At 37.6% G+C, this 18862-nt stretch overlaps 1 protein-coding gene across 2 annotated transcripts in view; it reads left to right on the forward strand.

Annotated features, from left to right (window-relative positions):
• bmp2k (BMP2 inducible kinase) overlaps nucleotides 1–18862 on the forward strand; it is a 53831-nt gene that overhangs the window by 18012 nt on the left and 16957 nt on the right. For both annotated transcript variants that reach the window (XM_008417764.3, XM_008417765.3), the window contains exons 2-9: nucleotides 7372–7490; nucleotides 9341–9446; nucleotides 9632–9774; nucleotides 11940–12061; nucleotides 14961–15042; nucleotides 17507–17639; nucleotides 18154–18257; nucleotides 18336–18415. In XM_008417764.3, the coding sequence (XP_008415986.1) occupies nucleotides 7372–7490; nucleotides 9341–9446; nucleotides 9632–9774; nucleotides 11940–12061; nucleotides 14961–15042; nucleotides 17507–17639; nucleotides 18154–18257; nucleotides 18336–18415 (889 nt within the window). The remainder of the gene's footprint in view (nucleotides 1–7371; nucleotides 7491–9340; nucleotides 9447–9631; nucleotides 9775–11939; nucleotides 12062–14960; nucleotides 15043–17506; nucleotides 17640–18153; nucleotides 18258–18335; nucleotides 18416–18862) is intronic.

Below are 18862 nucleotides of genomic sequence, written 5' to 3' on the forward strand. Positions count from 1 at the left end.
GCTGGAGCGGAGTGCTTCTATCAAGGACACAAGCCGATATAATCCGATACTTTTAATTTTTGGCTGATATGGGACCAATATCGATATCAGATTGGGACGCTAGTACTTGATGGAAACACGGCAAATTAAAAAAAAGTTATATTTTTGGATTAAAAAGTTTTCGCCTTAGGATGAGGTGGTTTTCAGTTGTATTGAAGTGTTATTTCACAAAAGTGCAATGGAAATACTTTTTTGCTCATCATGTCAGTTACAGCAGCAGCGCGATTATTTGCAAATGGCAGTTGACGCCACTAGAGGTCTCATAGCATCGCACACTATGGTCTCCAAGTGTGCGAGACCATAGTGTGCCAATTCGAGACCAACTCAGCTCAACTTTTGAGTTGGTCTCCAACACAACTTTTGAGTTGAAAAGTTGGTCTCCAGACTTTTGCGACTTTTGCAGACCATTTGGCTGTTTACAACCATCGTGTGAACAAGTTTATTCACATGTGACTTTAATTGCATTTTGCAGAATTGTTTAAACAAATGTTGGGGAAGTGTTGAGTTTATGTTCCAGGATGGGGCCTCAAGGAGGAAATGCCTCCTTGTGGCTAAAGACTCGCTCTGTTCTCCTAAAAGTTGGCTTGAGGAAGATTAAAGAGTCTACAGCTGTAGGAGAATCCTTCTTACTTCATGTTCATGCAAGGGGGCGGCGATCGGGGAAAGATTTGCTTTAGAAAGATGGGTCATCGGTGCCATCATGGATGATGATGCACTTCAAAAGAACATCTGCTTCTTGCGGCTGTGCAGAAACCACAATCTTATCCCTGTAGATTTATCTTCCCAGAGGCACGGAGGCTTCGTTTTTAGTTTCCTCCTCCCCGTCATTTATCAAAAGCTGTCCAGAGGAACCGTTTGATGTAAAGCTGCGCTTTGTGTTAGCTGATAGTCCTTGTTTTTCATGCTTATCAATGATGACGGAGTCCAAAATTCTTGACATTCACTTGTGGTTGGTTTAAAAAAAGCCAACTTGGCACCATGCTGAAACGTTGGTCCCTTCCCTATCTTGGCCTGATGGATTTGGGGATTTCCTCCCAACTGTCACTAACAGCTGAGCAAGCTCTCATGCCGGCGTTTTTACATATCCTGTCCACCCTGCAGCCAGTCAGCAGAGGGGAAATAGCAGTTAGTTGGGCCTAATGGCAGCTGAGTAAGTTAGACATGCTTATCAGTCATGCATTAGCCGAAAGATTTAGTTGCACTGAACCTCGCTGTGTATGCAAAGAATAAAAACTGAACTCTCAACCTGAGATCAATATGTGTTTTTAAGATTTAAAATTTGCTCAAGAATTTCTTTTATATTGAAAAGTAATTATAATTTTTATTGTTGGAGTTTAGTAAGGTGTTTAAAGGAAAAGACTCGTTAGTGTTCTGGGCTAAATATGAAGTTTATTCCCTGAGATTAAATTACTTTAAGAATATAAATATGGAATTTGATGACCATTTACCTTTTTAGAGCTACTTATTTGCTCATCTTTGGTAGTTGTTTAACAGGCCAAAAAAGTCTGAAAACCAACACATTTCCTGCAAATTAAGCCTCCTGTTCATCTAGAAATGTTTTGTTGCATTTCAAAGGCCCTTGTTTGTCTGTGAAGTTTGTATGCAGTGCACAAAGCCCGCTCCACAACAAATCATTCCACCCAAACCAACTCGGGAGAATAATGCACTCAGCTTCCGTGGCTGGCACAGTCATGGGAGGCAACAAAAGCCCCCGGGTGGTGATTTAGAGAGAACCTGATCCCGCAGCATATGGTCCCAGTCAGCTGCAGAGCAAACCAGTTGGTGGACATGGAGCGGTCTGCCTGGATGGCCTCATCTGCAGGTTCTGTCCTGAAGCAAAATTCTTTCAATATGTTAGTTTGTATTGCATGATGGGAAACATGCTGCATTGGTGGATGGGATCTTCTTGAAACTAGACCAGATTGAACAGCTGCTTCTGAGCTCATTAAACTGTTGGTCTTCATTTGTTGAGTTTTTGCAATAAATGAGTCGCATGAGTCGCCATGACTGTTTGGAGGGGAAGGACGACAGTATTGAACGGAGAAGTTGTGATTGTTTTCCTAAGTTGTTTTTGAAAACAGCCATGGCGTCTACTTTTTCAAGTCGAGCTCATCTAATTGGGGCTCTTAACCATTTACAGCTTTTGTAGAAATGGCTAACTTAAAAACCGACTCCTACGTCCTCCCTCATGGCATGTTTTTTGGTTTTTAATTGTCTTCTATCCTCATCAAAATGTATATGACAAAATGACAAGTTTGATGTGCAACCTTGTCTGTTTGTGCAGGACCTTATGACCATTTTTACAGTAAATTCAACTAAACAAAAGCAATATGGCTGCCAGCATTATGGTGGAGTAGGTTGCTTTCTGAAGGTCGTAACGCCACAGGCAAAGGCACAGAAATGTGAAACCATCCTTTACAGTTCTTAAATTTATATATCTAAAGATAAGGCTTTAAAACATCTCAAATTCATTAAAAATTTAATTTATTACATTCTGTGACTTGTGGTTATTGAGGCAGCCAACTAGGTAGCATATTTGCATCTATCACAGTTGAGTGCAAATTTCTCCAGTTGCTTGGACAATGTTCGTCTTCGCTTTTGGCTCATTTCTGTTGCAAATTGATATGCTAAAAAGTCTTAAATTAAGACCTTAAAATGTCTTAATTTCATTTTAAAATTTGGCCTTTGAATATGTTAATTGCAATTCTTGCATTTTGTCAGGACAAGACTAATTAATCTTATATATTTTAGGTTTTTTCTTCTGGAAATGTTCTCTCAGGTAAAAGTTTGAGTTTTGCAAAGACTTTGTCAGTGCTTTCTGTGACTTGGTGGTTGAGGCTACGGGCAACAAGCTGCTAGTATACCCTTGCTAGATGGCTTTGTTTTTTTGCATTTATCTTTAAGTGCCAATTCATCACTGGTTGGTAGGACAACGTTCATCTTCTCCACTTGCTAACTTCTGTTGTAACCCATAAGAGACCATGTGCAAGCAAAAGTTTGGTGCTACTTGGGTTAAGATTGCAGAGAGTCATATTTAGTGTGGGAAACACAAAGCTGTGGCTAAGAGCCACAAACGGACCCCAGAAATGTCAGTTTTTATCCCCTGGAGTGACTAAAGCTCCTCTGAAAACTGTTGACGCTGCTACTACTTAGCACTGATCTACGAGCCGCTTTCGGTGCAACACAAACTCTGGAGTCGGAGGTTTAATAGATTTTAAACACGGTGGTCCAGCACCAGCCTGACCTAATCTGGATATCCAAACATCATTAATGTCTCATGCATCTAAAATGAAGGCCTTAAAGTATCTTAAATTCATTAAAAAAAATTGCAATTTGGTCTTAAATACTTTAATCCTTGGTCTTAAATTTTGTTGTGGTATTATGCTGGACAAGTGCCAGTCTTACCTGTTGTAGAATTTTATTTTAATGAAGTTGTTATTGTGGAGGAAAATACAATGAAGAAGGCTGAGTAAGGTGAGCAAAGTATGGATCCAAAAGATAAAAAGTCTGGTGGCGTTTTCTGCTGAGGCCATGTCCTTCATTTGTCAAATTTTCACTTTATAAAATATTACAACACCAGGAGAGCTTATAATGTAAAACTGAAGCTGTTTATGCTCGGTTTATGGTTCTAGGTTGTTGACTTTTTATTGGATCCAACCTTTGGATGTGCTGTAAATCCCATCTGATGCTGATTGTACTATTATCCAGTTGTAAGGTTGGGTTAAATCTTTTTAGGCATCATTTTGCTCTGAGAACAACCTTTAAATTGTGCAGATTTCAGTGAGGATTAGAGCGCCCCCTACATCTTGTCATTACAACCTCAAACAGCCGTCTGCTTTCTGCTTCCTGGCTCTCCGCCCGGCTAAATGGATTTCGCCTTATAAAATCCATCACATCCATCAGCCACCACATCTTGTCTCCATTCTGCTCTAACGTTGATTTACTACATCTGGAACCGACGTCTCTGTCAAGGAAGCACACAAAGCTTTGATTCAGGTGGATCATGATCACGTAGTTTGAGCTTGGAGGGAGAACAGGGGATGAAATGTTAAAATTTCTGGTTTTTTTTTTCACCTTTATCATGTTTACAAGGTTTTCAATTGGACACTTTTCATTTCACCTCAAATATCTTGCTGTCTGTTGTTTTTCCCTTAGAGATTTTTTATTTTTTTTAGCACTATAGTCGGGTATTTTTGAAAGAACAACATGCTCAGAACATGCTGCTTTGTTATTGTATTTTAGGCACTAAAATGTCCATTTTATTTTAAAGTAATTGTTTGCAAGTTTTAATGTATTTCAAATATGTAAAAAAAAAAAAGGTTAAATGGTTAAATGAAAAATCTGCAGAATGTACTTTATTTTTAAGATTAATGATCAGAATAATCGATTTGGTAAAATATTTATGTTGCAGCACTAGTTTGATTTAATCCTTCTCACACTTCAACAGAAATGCAGATTTAATGATCACATTTTAAGCAATAAAATGTTAAATGGTGGTTTATTTAAATATTTTTGCAGTGTGTTAATCCACCTTGGTTCTGACCTGATGATTTTTATCCATCCAGTTAAAACCTGAGAAGCTTTATTAGGATTTTTATGATTGAATGTAAACATGAATTTTGACAAAAAGAAGGAAACGAGTCATGTTTTGTGTTATTCGGGACGGACGAAGGTAAGACGACGTCATTAGATTGAAGTTTTTAAACTGTGCTGTACTCAACAGTGTCGTCAGAAAATCTATTAAAGCTGGATTTAGCCGTTTAATTGACCACTAAGCGATCCCGGGAACACGAAGTAAATCAATGGGCTTCTACCAGCAGGTTCTCAACGTTCGGCTAATACAAGTTTTCTGCACCTACAGATTCCCGTAGCGTTTGTCGAAACTTGGAAAAATCAAGCTGTGGTATTGTTTTCCAAGCATTAGCTCAGATTTGCTCTCATTTCTGCAACCTTTTCATGCAGCTCTGTCATCTGTGATGCTTCCCGGTGCCAAATGAGAACAGATACGAGCCATCGGAGTTAAAGTTTCTCATGGTTTCTCTGAGCTGCTTATTCTCTGTTGCAGCCCCTTCAGAGCAACATTGATCCTTGTCTCATTATCTGCCGGCTCTGTGCTGCAGAACAACATCAGCATCCCTAATCTGATAAAGTGTGCTACTGTTTCACTCACTATTGTAGCTACATACAAGCAAACACTTTGCCTCAGTGTGTTTAGTTGCAGATAAACGCACGTCACTGCTGCTGCTGTTAGTTAAGTACTCTGGAGGCATAAAACTTAAAAATTAATTAGTTCTTAAAATATGTTTACAAGCTCCCTAAATGTAACTTTTTCTGAAACGAGTGCCTTTAAAGTTGAGGTTTTCATATTAACTGCAGAGCTTTATATTAACATTTGCACACCAGGCTTTTATTATTTTAAATGTAAAATGTATTTTAGGTTAATTATTGCTCTGAGTGCTTTATTCTCTTAGCATATCACTCTTTAAGCGTCTACTCCAGTTGATGATTAATCAAGTACCAACTTATTATGATTATTTTGATTGATCACAATTAATCTGATCGTTTCATCACTGTCAAAATCTAGCAATTTTTATTTTTGTCCCCTGTTTTTTTACTTTACAGCTACAATAGAAACCAACAGAAGCCCAGTGAGTTCAGGTTTTCTTCTACATTAGAGAAAATTGGGATGGATTTTTACTTATTTTTTCTTGGACACATTTTTGTCCACCCCTTTTTCAGGAAGTCGTTTGTCCCTGCCATAGATCTTATCAGTTTTATACGCTGCAGATTAGCTGAGCAGTCTGTGCTCCAACGTTTAGTCTGCACACCTGTAGAGGTAATCAGAGCTGAATCTGAACACGTCATTCTGTTTGTGTTGGCACAGTAAAAGCTGCGTCGAGAGCTTCCACATAGATTTTAATTTCAGTTTTGATAAGACGGACAATAAAAGCAACAATAAAATATTATCTGAGGATCATTGGAATGGCTGGAGGCAGAAAGCTGGTTCTGTTTTGGATCTCTGGAGTCTCTATGTTGTCCTGCAGAACCTCTCCAGCTCCCGTCACTATCCTCTGCAGGAGAAAACCAAGAATACTCATGTTTGTTCTCTGATCACAAACTGTTTTTTAAACTGTAATTTGTGTAGAATAATACAGTTCAGGTTGAATTTATTTAAATACTCTAAGGTTGTTTGTATGTGAAAAGTATCACTCAAACTGTTTTTGATTTGTCAGAAGCAGAATAAAAGTTTTATACATCACAGCTTCTGTTTTGTCCAGAATGACATCAGACCAAGTATTTGAGATAATCTGATGCAGCCCAAAGTCCTAAAAAACAAACAAACAATGAAATAGACCTTTACTGAAGAACCTGAAACGTATCGAAGATGTTTTCACACCTGGTAGTCTGGTAGAATCGGTTTGTTTGGGCATCAAAATATAAAATTGCAACATTTGTTATATTTTCAGCTGCTGCACTTTGTCAAACCTACCAAATGCTTTGAGCAAACAGTTCCCCTCCTCGCCTGTGGGGGCGCTGCACCAAGAACCACTGAAGAGAAAAAAACAAAAACCTCTGAAGGAGACACAGAGCGCAACTTTCTTCTTCAAGAAATGTAAACAAAAATAGAGTTGCATCAGAGTTTAGTTGTAGGATTCCCATTTTATCTTTGATAAAAGATGACAAGCCATTTCTGTCACATTTGTTTGATTTTATTTACCCACAATGCTCTGGGCTCCAGCCCACTTCCTGATTTTGCAGCGATCCCCAGTCTAAAATCATGCATTCATATATGCATTTGAACTGCACCAGAGTTCACTTCAAACAAACTGAAACGTAGTTTTTTAGGCGGACCAGGTTTGCTGTTGTTAGTCTTCATCAGAGTTTGATTCCACATTCACACGTCCCCAAACGAACTGGGGTTTTATTAAAGCGGACTGAACATAGCTGGTGTGAAAACACCCGTAACTTAATAGAAACTTTTTAACACTGACTGTGCTTCATTAATCTGAGCAGTTGAAAGGGTTCAGTTAAGGTGCGACACCTTTTGCCATTTCAGATTTCTGAAACTTTAGCTACATAGAGTAATATTTTCTTAGTGTTTACAAAATATCCCCGTGTTTCTACTGGGACCCCAAAATATTACCAGGAAAAGAAAAACCACGCTCATAAGATGCTTCCCTAACTTCCACCTTAATAACTGCATGTTATGTATGAGATTTGTCTTTATTTTTCAGAAGTTGAAGGAGTTGTTTCTTCCTGCTCATCACCATTCAACTGGTTAAATGTGGTAATTTGCTTTAATTAGTTTTGTTTCTACTTTTTTTTTCCCAGGGGGCTTCTCGGTGGTGTTCCTGGCTCGGACCCACAGCGGCGTCCGCTGCGCTCTCAAAAGGATGTACGTGAACAACGTGCCGGACCTGAATATCTACAAGAGAGAGATCACCATCATGGTGAGAAGTTTTCTGTTTAACTCAACGGTTAGATATTTACAAGGCTTGCAGTGCAAAAACACAAAATCCTGTCAACTATTAATGTCTGTTATCTAGTTCAGGTATCTTGGTGCACTCGAAACAAGACAATACTAACTTTCAAGTTGCATTTCAGCAAGCTATGAGTTTGTTTTAAGTCTAGAATTCTTGAAAATTGATCATTATTACTTCCATTGGCAAATTTCAAGCATTATTGATTTTAAGCTAGCTCTTATATCTTGCTGAAAAAGTTTTTCTCAAGTTACTTTTGTCTTATTCCAAGATATTCACAGTAGAGGATGCTTGTTAAGTGTGTAATCTGAAAGTATAACTTCCACCAGTTTTCTGGGATTTAACTGTTCATGCAGTTTTTGCTCCTGGAGAAGCACAAACCTTCGTGGCTCACAGTAAAACATTACATCATGAATCGGGTTGCATCTAAATGTCTCCGTCCTCGTTTGGTTCCCAGCATTTCCAGTCTGGTGAGAGTGAAAGGCTTTTAGCTGAGCGCAGGCGGACATGGGATTAATGCACCTGGTCGATCTACAAATGACTCTGATCTATCACGCATGATTACTTTGGGACACTCAGACTGTTTTCGGCACTAAAACGGTCGTGTTTTTTAATATCTCTGATACTCTGAGGCTGACTGACCGTTGTTATGAGCGTTTGACCCAGAGGAGCTCGATCTGAGCCATCCAGCCTGCTTAGTGAGTCTGTTTGCCGTCTCATCATCTGGAACAACGTGTTACACACACACACACACACACACACACACACACACACACACACAGCTGACCTTAAACGTCGACACAGCTCAGCCTGTTGGGACATTGCCTTAGGTGTGTTGGTTTCCACAACACGCCACACTTATTTATCATGCTGGCTCTTTAACTACCGACAAACAGCATCACTTTAAAGAGTCGAGTAAATAAAGTGAAATCTGCAGATTAATGACGAACGATGACAGAGGAGGGGAGCTGAAGGAGAGTTTTTGTATTTTTAAGATGAATGTTGAGAGTCGGGTCTGAGTATTTAATGTATTGTTTATCGTGATGAATTTGTTACTGTAACAATTCTGATTTATTCTGGGATCCAAGTTAATTTGATGCTGATGTGTTAAAATATGAAATATTTCCTTTAGAAAAATGTGTAGCTCCACAAGATGCTCAACATTTCTCACTTTAAGTTTTTGTTTCTCATGTAGGATTTCTCATAGAATTAGGACTTCTCATATTATTACAACTTTATTCTGGTAATATTAAAACTTTATTCTTTTATTTCAACTTCATTCTTGTAGTTTTGACTTTATTCTCATAATTAAAATAAATAATAAACGTTAGTCCAGCCCTAATGTTTTGTCATAGGATTCACCTGAATTCAAAGTCCAAATAAATAGAAGTTGCCAAACAAGATGGCCGCCTTGGGTATGCTAACATCGCTCTGAATTATGGAAACCCAAGGAGTGTAGTGGTGAAAAAAGTCCAGATTTACCCAAGTTAAATCTTCAAAAATTTGATTAATCAATAAAATCACCCAACTTTATCCTTTCCCTCAAAAAACAAAAACAAAAATCTAATAAAAATATTCCTCCAACCTCAAAAATGATATTCTTCATAACATTCCTTAATGATTTAGTCTGATTTTTTTAGATTTGTCTTCGTTGAATTAATTTGCACTTTAAATTGTCTGCCAAAGAAAAGAAGAACCCTGGAAAAGTGTTTTTATTTTTACATAAATAGATTTCTACCCTTTAGAAGAACATTTAATACATTTTGGTAAATATGATCTTGCTTCCATCCTGAACTCTCTCTTCTTTTTCCCGTCTGCAGAAGGAGCTGTCGGGCCACAAGAACATCGTCCGCTACCTGGACTCGACAATCAGCTTCGTTTCCGACAGCGTGTGGGAGGTTCTGATTCTCATGGAGTACTGCAAAGGTACCGAAACCTTCTGGAAGTATAAAATCAAAATAAACCTCCATCTTGGTTACAGATGATTCTATGACATATTATCTATTGATATATATAGTTATTGATTAACTGTCCAGCCCTAATGCATGTAAATATTCAGTTAACTGTTATTATAAATGGATAGATTGTGTTGAAACTGTGTTTTTTTGCAGCGGGTCAGGTGGTGAAGCAGATGAATCAGCGGTTGAACGTGGGCTTCAGTGAGGCGGAGGTCCTCCACATCTTCTGCGATACCTGTGAAGCTGTGGCTCGCCTTCATCAATGCAAGACTCCCATCATTCACAGAGACCTTAAGGTGAGGAGAGCGTATGTCTTTCTGTTTTTCCTCTGCTTCCTTGGAGTCGGAAAAAGTTGGGAATTTTCTGACAAGTTCAGTGGTTGAATATCCGACCGAAGTTATACAGAAGCTTGTTGGTGGTTATGAAAACGTGTTGCTGAGGACGGACATCTTGTTTGACAAGCTGTTTTACAACTTTGAATTATTTGGACTTTGAATTTAGGTCAACTTTATAGCGGAGTATTGGAGCCAGGCAACAATTGTTTGTTTTTTTATTAGGATAATAGTAAAGTTATTGCATGTATGAAGTCATAATATTATATGAGTAAAGTTGGAATTTTATGAGAACACCAAAAATAAGAAATGTGCAATGTTGAACATTGTGTGCAGTTATACTGCACAGGCTTTACAGATGCGTAATAATTAATAGATGTAATTAATCGTTTAACACATCAGCATCAGATTATCAGGACTTTGAAATAACCTTACAAACTGTGTCTATTCCAAAGAAAGAACCAGACGAACTGAGCTGCTCATGTCAGATCTGCCGTACAACTTGCAGAAGATGTGAAATGAAAGTCACTTTTTGAAAATATTTATAAAAGTGTCATTTGCAATTAATTGTTTTTAGAAAAGAAAAGAAACTGTTCTTGCATGAAAAAAGTCAAATTTTATGTTATTTTTTTAAAAGCTGTATTGCCCAGCTCTTGTCTGTATTTTGACTGAGAAAACGACTCCAGAAGGAATAAATGCGCCTTTAATCGTGAGATCCGTAAACTAAACCCATTTACACACTGCGGTTCATTTGCTACATCCATTTTCATTTGCATAAAATACATGAGAAACAAAAACACGGGGATTTAAACCTGTCTGATCAGCAGCCTCGCTTTAATTTCACTTCTTCTTCTTCGTTCTTCCGCTTTTCCTTTTACATTCAGTGTGCTGCACTAAGAGGAAAGCTGTCGACTGATTTAATTTTTATAGGGTGGATTTTGTGCTGGGAGTTTGGCGGGGAGCCATTTTCACCTCGGTTCTGCTGATGCTCGGAGTCTGGTGGTTCTTTCCCACCCTGGTTTGAATTCTCCCCATCAGTGGGCCGCTGTGCTGCGTCCAGTTGGACGGGCCTCTGAACAGTGCGGTCCCTTCAGCTCCAGAGGCCTGTCCTCTGTCTGCCGTCTATCTGCTCTGCCTACACAGCTTACGTAACGTTGCAGGGACACAAAAGAGCGTGGAGGCCCAGTCACGCATCGCCAGGGGAAGTGAGACTGCAAAAAAAACCCCCACAAATCCTTAACTCCGAGCTGACAACAGATGCAAACATTAGACGCTCTTGTTATATATTTTGAACATCTGGTTTCTATGCCAACATGTTTGATTTTTCTTGTAATCAATTCTCCACTCGGTTGAGTTGGGTTAAGGTTAGGACGTCTAGGAAGAGTTTCAGAAAACTGCAAACCGAGTGCCTCCGTTTGTTTGTTTTTTTAAATGTGAATTTATTTAGTTCTCAACCTTTGACAACACTTTCTCACAAACATCTGTGCACCAAACAGAAACGGCATTTACAACATGCAAAAAACAGCAGGGACTTCCTGTTGTGCTGGAAAATGTTGCATTGTTTGGTGAGCAGGGCTCCTACTCGGTTTGGAGACGTATGGACCGGAATTTTATCTTATAAAAATAGAAAGGTGTTTAAGTTTTATTTTTTCCTTTTATTCCATTATTTTAAACATAAAAAAAAAATTTTCTAGTGATTTTCTTTCATCTGATGTTGTTTTGTTTGATTTGCTGCATCTAAACTTCAAGCTGACTTCAACATATTTTTACTTAAGTAAAAGTAAAAAGTAACTGTCCAAGAAATCACTCAATAAGAGTAAAAAAAATATATGGTAAAGTCTACGCAGGTATTATATGTTTTTGTAACTTTCTGTGACCAAGCAGGGTTATCTGGTGTCTTTTAAAATATTTTGTTGTATTTTTGCAATAAATATTATAAAATAGTGAATTGAAACTGTCTTCTTTAGTTCTTTTTTTTATAGTTTTTTTTTTTGTTTTCTCTGGAAAAGTATGAAAACTTGGTTATAAATGGGTTTTGTGGTGCTTGAACTTTGCGAACTCTGTGTTAACGCTGCAGGTGTAGTCAGAACAAAAGTTTTGGCATTTCTAAGGTTTTGTCTGTTCGTCAGGTTGAAAACATCCTCCTGAACGACCAGGGAAACTACGTCCTGTGTGACTTCGGCAGCTCCACTCATAAGGTTCTGTTGCCACTGAAAGACGGAGTGACGGCTGTGGAGGATGAGATAAAGAAGTAAGCTACCAGCGCTACGCTTGGCTTTCACTACCAAAGAAATGTTCCTTCATGGGTTCATCTCAATACACCTGAATGTCCTTAAAAGTTACTTTATTTCAGTAACTTAATTGAAAAAAAACTAACACAAAGTGATAAAGTGTTTTTGTTGATTGTTACTCATGTAGTTCAGTTTCTGAGAATATTTGAGTAAAATTCGCCCAACAATGATGGAGGTCGTTGCTTTTACCCTGTTGCGCCGGATTTTCGAGCGTCTGCCTAAATAAATCTTCCTTATTTTAATTGTAAGTAGTTCTTTAAATGTCCTGTGAGATGATATACTTACCCATGTATCCATAACAACCGGAACTTTCAATATCCAGCTAATTATTTTCGCAATATACCGTCTATTAAACGAGTGCCCCCCGATTAATTACGCTCTCTGCAGCTGCAGCTGCGAAGTTTCCGTATTAACCCGGTACTTGCTGGAAAGTGCAACGTCTGCCCTTTCAGAAACCGTTGGAAATTTTCAGATAGCGCTACGTGTGGCGGAATTACGGTACTGCAAATTTAGAGGTGTCGGCGCCGACACGTCCAGTCTAGAGAAGCAAGATGTTAATGGGAAGTTGAGTAGAAGGAAAAAGTGCGGCAGAAGACGGTGAACAAGAAAAGTTTGAGAGATTCACAAGGAGTGGACTGCAGCTACCGAGCGTCGTAGCTTCACACACTGCAAAAACACAAAATCCTGCCAAGTATCTCTGGTCTAGTTTCTAGTAAATTATCTTGATGCATTTGAAGTAAGACCTCAGTTCCTTAATGGTGATGAAAAATTGGCAGATTATTTCACTTATAAAATAAAATTTTTCCCATGTTATAAATTAATTTCTCTGCCAATGCAACAAGTAGTTTTTCATTAATATTAAGGAATTATTTACTTAAAACAAGTGCCTCTATCATGCTGAAATTTTACTTAGAAGTTAGATTTGTCTTATTTCAATTGTATTAAGATATTTTCACTAGAATTTATACAAAAATACTTGGCAAGATTTTGTCTTTGCAGTGTAAAGAACATAGTTTTTCCTTCCACTCATTTTATTTTTTCTGATTGTTCTCTTAATCTCATCAGCTGTATTTGATTTATTTCACAATAAAAAAAGCAACAACTGAATATCCCCTGGAGTACATTCACACACTCTGCCTCTGTCTTTCGCAGCTGTGAGCCATAATCCTGGAGATTAGCAGAAATAAATGACTGAAATGTGTCACTTTGTGTTAAATAAATATATACAGGTCACTTACTGAATTGAATTATTGACATAATTTACGTTTTTCACTCGGGGAGCAGATCTCAGCAGCATCACAGTTACTCCTCCATCAATCCTGCGGCGGCAAACAAGACTTTATTGACCCTTTGCAAATGGTGGTTTATCAGGCGGTCACTGCTGCAGACTTTCTCTGCTGCTCTCCTTTGTGCGTTTTATATTTACAGAGTAAAATCTCTGATCGCGCCGTCGGCCTCTCCTGTAAACTTTCCCACATTTACAGCTGGAATAAAGTGCAACGTGTGGCGCTTATCAGCGGTTTATGGCTGTGTGTAAACCTGCCGTCTGCATCAGATCAGTCAGAAGAAACGCTGGCTGCCCTGACTCAGGAAACACTTTGATTTATTCTGGTAGATTTTTGATTTATTAGATTTAAAGTGACTCGTTTCTTTAAATCTCTACCTGCAAGTTTGCTTCCAGCATCATTAATGTTAAAGAAAAACATTTTAAATCATTGGATGTGATGCATAAAGGTAAATCTAGACTGGGTGAACACATTTGACTTCCTGTCACTGTCGTCTTGTGATTTTTGACAGTAGGTTTTCAAAACTTTGTCAATATCCTGCTAATGTAAAAAGAAACATAATATTTCAATTATGGTATCACCAATAAATAAGAAATGCAATTAAAATCACGTGAATAAATTCCTTATAAAGTCCTTAAAATCATCCTCCAACTACTTCCTGTCACTGTCGTCTTGTGGTTTTTGACAGTAGTAACATCCAGTTGCTGATGCCATTGTAGCTTTGTGAAATAAACCGATGTGTTTTTTATTTCTATATACATGTAAACATCTGGTTTCAGCTGCAGTCTTTTAGCAGGAAGCAGGATATTTGTCGGTACGGACAGAACGTTTCAGTTTCACCGCTCTGAGTGTCGCGTCTAACTGCATCGAAAGGTTTTTCAGCTCGATAATCAGACCAGATCATCACCAAATCCTGCAGAAACGCAGCCGAGCTTCACCAGACGAAATGCAAAAAAAAAAGGTTCTTTGAATTTAAAATCAAGAACTGATCAAATGAACTGGTACCGGTTTGTTTAGTAGCACAATTTCTCACAGAATTTTTTTTTTTAGAAAAATAAGGCAATTAAATCTAAGTACATATGTTTGGACATGATGAATGACTGAGAAATAATAGTTTTTCTTCTCTAACTTTGTGTTTAATGAACAGTTTCTGTTTTATCTATGCTGTATGTTTTGGATCACTATCCCCCAGATAAACTCTATTTTCCTGATCTGTCATAGTATTGTGTACTTTGGGAAGAAAAACAGGCCCACAGCATCACAGATCTTGCACCGTGCCCAACAGGATATACCATCTGCTTAACTTTAAGCTGAGATTATTGGAGCATTGTTATGTTTTGATACGATTTCCTGGCTTCAACACACACAGCTTGACTGATGTGTTTTCTACTCTTTACCATTTTAAAGAGTAGCCAAGACTTTTTTTTTGACATCACATTCCTACCAAAGAAAATGAAATGCTAAATAAAATGTAATTTTTTTTCTCACTTTAAAATAAATATTTCCCAACATGGAGTTGGAAAACAAGCCAAATCTTTGTAGTCTGACCTTTGACCTGTCTCTGTACTTGCAGGTACACGACCCTCTCATATCGGGCCCCAGAGATGATTAACTTGTACGCAGGGAAAGCCATCACCACTAAGGCTGATATCTGGGTAAGCTCTGCGTCACTCTGACCCAACAGGTTCTTCCTCTCTCCGCTCGCCCGGGGCGTTTCCCTCTCCTCCTCTCCAGTAATCTGTCCGTTCCTCCATAAAGAAACAAACCAGAACTCTGTCCTGTTTGCTCTCGGTTTGAGATTAGGATTAGGATTCCCCGCCCAGGACTTTTATGTGTTTGAAGGTTTGAGTAGCTGCTAGAAGTAAATGCTGAATATCGGAGCTGTAATGATTAATTGTGATTAAGTGATTACTGAAATAATCCACTATCTTAATACATGGAGAATACTGACTTAGAAAAAAAACATTAACAAAACAATTAAAGGATTAATTAAATCGAAACTGTACAGAAATATGCAATTTGCACATAAGATGGGGCAGAAAACACCTTTGTCTCTAATATATTAACCCAGAACTATTGAAGTGCCCAAAACCCCCAATTATTAATAATCAATCAACAGATTAGCCTTTCATTGTATTGGCAAGTCAAGCAGAAATAGCTGAGTTTTTTTTAGCTGCAGATGCATCGTTTCCTACAAAATGATCAAGTGTTCACTGAAAAAATCTACATTTTTGCATTTATTTTACGTTTTTTTTTTCTTATTTAACAAAAGAAATGTAATTCTTTATTTGCATTTGTAATGGTTTTCTAGAATTTTATTTAAAAAGGCTTAAATAGTTAAAAGAAACCGCTGCAGAATGTGGCAATTTGTAATCAGATTAATGAATTAATCATGAGAATAACTGATTACTACAGTAATCGTTAGTTGCAATATGTGCACTTCGTAATTCTCATCTTTGCATAAAAGCTTTTGGGTTCTAAACTAACTGACCTGAAGTTGTGCACCAGATGGGAATTGCTTTTTGAGTGCAGAACTGTGGAAAAAGGGAAAAAGGTTTTAATTCTTTGAAGTTTGTATCACCAGCGTGTTGCTTATCTGCAGCTGAGCTTTTTCCATGTGGATTCCTCATTTATTCTCTTCTGAGGAAAAATTTCCAGCTTCAGTTCTTCCCAGTCATGCTGCTGGTTTAATTAAAGTCTGCATATTTATCTTATCTACTTTGAATTTTTATGTTTCAAAAGTTTGTATCTCAGATTTTCAAAGTTGAAGACTGAAACTAATGTGAAGCATTTCTTGCAGTCAACATGCAACCGTTTGCCTCCACTTTCCATGGTTCAGTTTTTGTGTCCATATTTTAAATTATTTCCCAAAATTACTTGATGTGCTCTATTTTATATTGTATACCACTTTCTAATAATAAGCTATAATTACTTTAATTCTGTCTATTGATTTTATAAACTGATTTTAATCCAGAAGGGGAAACTCTGCCCCCTACTGGTGCATGTTTGTATCTGCAGTGAAACGTTTATCTGAAGGTTTTTACTTCCAGGCCTCTTCAGTCTGGAAATATGAGGAATTCATGTGTTTCCCAGTTCTGAATAATAATAAAAAACAAAATGAAGAATGAAAAAAAAAACATTTTTATTTCCACTCTCTTTCTCTATTCTATCCTCTCAAAATCGGTAATTGACAAACAAACAGACGATGTGAAATTTAATGCTGCCTACAATATTACAGGAGGAAATCTTCCCTTCAAGTCCAAAATATTTTATTATTAGAAAAAATATTTGAATGAAATGTTTGGTTTGAGAAGCTTATAATCAATCAAAGTGAAAAATACTTTATTACTTCACATATTCACTTGAAAAAGTTACTGTTGCTTCAAACTTTAGTTTTTTTACAGCCTTTTCTATGTACCAATGACTTTTTCCTGTGGTTGATTAATAAATTACTTTTGTAAGATAACTTATAATTTACATTTTATTTTAGTATTTCATTCATTTAGTTTATCCTGAGATTTTTTTCAGTTTAAACTTTTATCTCCTTTGAAGCACTTTAAACACTTTCTCAGTAAGTTACTTTTATTGTAAAATTCTTCTTAATATAAATAACTATGTTTACTAAATTGTCAATTATTTTACAAGTCAATAGTGCTATATTTGGCAGTGATTTAAAAAAAGAATAACCTGTAAAACTGCGACGTTGAATGCGGTGCGGCTGAAAATTTGGGCCACACCTTCAGTCCAGAGTCTGTCTTCTAGAAATATCTTCCATCATTTCTTTGTTTTGATTTGAATTTGCTCAAAAAAACTTAAGATTTCAGGAAACTTTTATCTGGCAAATCATGGAGTTTTGACATAATTCTAAGTTTTTTGTTTGTTTTGTTTGTTTGTGATAAGGTCTGTTTTGTTTCCACAAAAACAGTTTGAACCGTTTTAAAACGAAAAGTCGTCTTAATGTCGTTTATATTTTAGAAGCTGTCACCGTCTGCTGGCTGGATAACGACTGAGGCCTTGTAGATGTTTCTGGAAAATTCATGAGATTGAAGATGATTAGGACTGATGCTGTGTTTGTAATGTTTGTGTGTGTTTTATTTATTTATTTTTTTTTACACACAGGCGCTCGGATGCTTGTTGTACAAGCTCTGTTTCTTCACACTTCCATTTGGGGAGAGCCAGGTTGCCATTTGTGACGGAACCTTTATCGTTCCAGATAACTCCAAGTTCTCCACCAGGTTGCACTGCTTAATCAGTAAGTACACTGGAGCGCAGCTGCATTTTAGTAATCAAATGTTCTGACGATTAATCGATTAAGAATCAAGAAATTGGTACAATCTACAGATTTTTCCTTTTAACCTCTTAAGCTTTTCTCATACATCATTAGAAATGCTTGTAAACAAAATAACTGAATTATTTTTTTTAGGCAATAAAAAAGCTAAAATTGCTACTACTAAGTTTCGAAAGAGGTAAAATATTTAATTAAGCCTCTGCCCTGAAATATGTTTTTTCTTCTGTAATTAACTGGATTTTTTTAAAGTGTTTTCAACATCTGCAGCTGATTTCTTCGTCTTTGTTCTGCTGTTGCACATCTTGTTCCTGTTTGAACCGGTCCAGGGCCATCAGTCAAGACAGACCGGGCGCTTTGAGTGATTTCACTTCCCTAAACAGGATCCTGCCTCTCTGCTTGTCCTTTAAATGTTGGCGCAACAGCTCCCTCGTGTGGCCGAACAGGCGAGCTGCACATTAACGTGTCCACTGTGTTTCAGGATATATGCTTGAGCCGGACCAGGAGAAGAGACCAGACATCTACCAGGTGTCCTACTTTGCCTTTAAACTAGCAGGAAGAGACTGCCCAGTCCCAAACCTCTCAGTAAGTAGCTGCAGCGCGACGGTGGGATGTTTTTCAGATCTGCAGGCCGATCTTAAAAACCTGTCTTTGTTTCCCCAGAACTCTCCCATCCCAACGTCGCTTCCTGAGCCTCTGACAGCCAGCGAGGTCGCTGCCAAGAAGAGCATGACTAAAGCCAGGTAGGGAGCCGCTCGCTTCCGCCCAGCAGGAGATCATCAAATAAAAAGGAAGATCAGCGTAACGACGCGCTGCGCTTCCGGTGTAGATTCGCCACAAAATGCTAAAGTCTGGAATGTTGTTTCAGTATTTTTAGGTTTGGAAAAATGTTTGATTTAATTTATTTCCTCTTTCTCTAAATCTCGTCATCCATAGTTTGTCTGGCAACATTATTCTGACCCTCTTTTTTTGTTTTACTCCTTTGATAGTTTATTCTTTCTTTCAATCTATCTTTCTCTTTCTTTGTTCCTCTGTTCTTTAATTTTTACTTGGTCCTTCGTTCCTGTTTTTCTTCTTTTCTTCCTTGTATCGTTTTTTGTTTCCTTGTCATTCATCTCTTCATTTATTGTCCAAACTGATTTCTTTGCTTCTTTCCTTCCTTCTTTCTTTCCTTTCTTCCCCTTTCTCTT

Source organism: Poecilia reticulata, chromosome 9, assembly GCF_904066995.2.
Source record: "Poecilia reticulata chromosome 9, P_reticulata-male-v2, whole genome shotgun sequence".
NCBI lineage: Eukaryota > Metazoa > Chordata > Actinopteri > Cyprinodontiformes > Poeciliidae > Poecilia > Poecilia reticulata.